Genomic DNA, 2,518 nt, shown 5'->3' on the forward strand with positions numbered 1-2,518 from the left:
GGAAAGAGCAATGACTGAATGAAGGGGGAAGAGAGAGAGGATCTTTATTTCCCTTCACGTCACCAAGAATTCAGGTCTGGCCTCTCTTTTGCTGGAGGAAGGAAAAACACTCTTGAAAGAAATTCTTCCAGGAGACTGATCCAGCCTGCCAGGAAGGGCCCCAGCCAGCAGCACTGTGCAGGAAGGAAAAGTGGTGGAGTCGGTTTATCAAAGTGTCCCTTCTCCCCTCACCCACCTTCCCCATACTCTCCAGCACTGACTTCAGGTCAGAAGTGTCCACGTTAAAACGCACTAGATCCCAGTACTCCCAAAGCAGCAGCAATGTCAGGGCAGCCCGAGCCAAGCAAATCAGGCCAAAGGATGTTATTTCTCTTCTGTAGCATGCAGTTTGTTCCGCCGCTCCATCTTCCTCTGCAGTTTCCTCTTCAGCTGCAGTTGCTTTTTCTTCTGCAGCGTCTGCTGGATCTTCTCACGGCATTGCTTGTTTTTCTTCCTGATCTTGGCTAGCTCTGCCTTCCTTTTTGCTTCCAGATCTGGATCCTGCAATGGCAAATGCCAGGACACTAGTGACATGCCTAGGGACAGTGCCAGCCCTTTCGCCTTTCCTAGATGCCCACGCTGCTTTCTAGCCCACGACTGAGTAAGCTGCAAAAGTCAGACACTACTCCAATGCACTTTTTAACATCAGTCACCTTTTAAGACAAAATTTCCCCACCCCAAAGGGGAGCGAGGTGGACACACCACAGCAGCGAGGGAGGAACTGTCATTTCTTTTCCACATCGATGGCATTATGCCAGCTACTGATCAAAGTAGTTTATATAGCAGCATCTCTCACCTTCCCTTCAAGGATCATTTGTTTCCGCTTATTTATTTCTTTCTTCTCATCAAAATCCGTTCCCTCCAGCTCCTGTCAAAGCAAAAATACAGCAGGGCAATCAGTAACCACACACCAAGTCTGACATGGAAAAAAGCAGCGCAGCCGCAAAAGGGTGAGCAGAACCTCACCAGTGTGCACATGATCGATAGCCTGCAGGCCTTCCCCCAAAGTACCAGCCTCAACACTCAGCAGCATAAAAAAGCCGAAAAAATGTGCAATAATACAGCAAACCCAGGGAAAATAACTAAAACAACCGTCAACACACACACATCCGAGTGCTTCCACTAGAAAAAGGAACAAAAATTCTTATTTATGTGCTCAAGAGCAAAGCTGTGTATCCAGACATGCACGTTAGACTGCAACGAATCTCCTGGTTATGCCCAGCTGCCCGAGATCTCCAGTCCTCTGAGCAAAGGGGCTTCACATTTGCACACTTACTATTTCACACTGCCTCCTGGTGACGTTCACTTGGGTGAGGATGTCAAGCACAGACTGCTCCTCCACAGAGTACTCCTGCAGTTTCAGTTCTAGATCAGGGCGAGACATTTACAGATCATGGCTGGTTACAAAATCCAGGGGCAGATTCTCAACTAGTAAAAAACCCAATACAGTTCTACTGATTATCAGTGAAATTGTTGTCATATGCTACGATCACTCTGACTTCTCCAGGTCTACAACAAAGGATTAAATCCTCCCCTCTGCCTAAAATTCCCAATAGCACAAGATGTCGCATTAATTAGGTCTACTTCCTAAAAAAAGATGAAGTCTGAACCTATGCAAAACAACCTGTTCTTTTTGTCCACCTCACCATACACAGGAGCAAGGAAGGAAGGAAGAAGCTGTCTGCTTTAATAAAATTTTACAGAAAGAGTTCAACACACTGTTTCTTTTCCACTAGAAATAGCAGGAAGACAAACAGGTTCACGCCTGGCACACTCAAGAGCAGAATCAAAGCTGATGGAGATTCAAGCGCTCCTACTCTTTTCCAAGCCTTAACCACACAGGGAAGAGAAACCATTTTATGCTGATATTCTGGATCATACATTCTGCACTGATGAAATCAGTGCGGCAAGGACCACAAGCATAAAGCAACATATGCGATCCTACATTTTAGCAGCATTAATAGTGCTCTACTTACTGATTTCCTCCTCAATAGCATGTACGAGATGGATGTCGTACTGCGTCACCAGTGTAATAGCTATTCCTTTCCGACCTGGATGATGAAAACACAGTGATATATGAATCTTGACAAGCAGAGGGAGATGAAGCCTAACCCACGCCAAATTCCATCCATCCCCAGGAGTCGGCCTAGCACATTACGGTGACAGGGTGCACAGAGGGGTCTTTATTTGCTCTGAAAAATCAGTTAACTATTGGTGCAGATCAGACACAACTCAGGGTGGGCCATCGTTGCAATCTTAAGGCAGGACGCTGAGCAGATCTGGCGCTGACTAAAAAGACTGCGCTGCAGCTGCTGGGAAGCCTCCTCACACCCATTAAGGGCTCAGCCCCACCACTGGGATCCCAGTTTTAGCCAGCAAATGCCATGCGTTTTTCCCTGCTCACCTGCACGGGCTGTCCGGCCAACCCGGTGAATGTAGATTTTCGGCAGGCCGGGAGTGTTGTGATTGATGACAACTT

The 2,518-nt window shown here is 47.1% G+C and overlaps 1 protein-coding gene across 1 annotated transcript in view; it reads right to left on the reverse strand.

Annotated features, from left to right (window-relative positions):
* Nucleotides 1-363: 363 nt before the first annotated feature.
* DDX49 (DEAD (Asp-Glu-Ala-Asp) box polypeptide 49) overlaps nt 364-2,518 on the reverse strand; it is a gene marked incomplete at its 5' end in the record, with an annotated part of 4,586 nt that continues 2,431 nt past the window's right edge. Inside the window, 5 exons of the mRNA XM_009887863.1 lie at nt 364-540; nt 836-907; nt 1,316-1,404; nt 2,016-2,090; nt 2,444-2,515. Coding sequence (XP_009886165.1) covers nt 364-540; nt 836-907; nt 1,316-1,404; nt 2,016-2,090; nt 2,444-2,515 — 485 coding nt within the window. The remainder of the gene's footprint in view (nt 541-835; nt 908-1,315; nt 1,405-2,015; nt 2,091-2,443; nt 2,516-2,518) is intronic.

This window comes from Charadrius vociferus, unplaced genomic scaffold, assembly GCF_000708025.1.
Source record: "Charadrius vociferus isolate BGI_N301 unplaced genomic scaffold, ASM70802v2 scaffold1506, whole genome shotgun sequence".
Taxonomy (NCBI): domain Eukaryota; kingdom Metazoa; phylum Chordata; class Aves; order Charadriiformes; family Charadriidae; genus Charadrius; species Charadrius vociferus.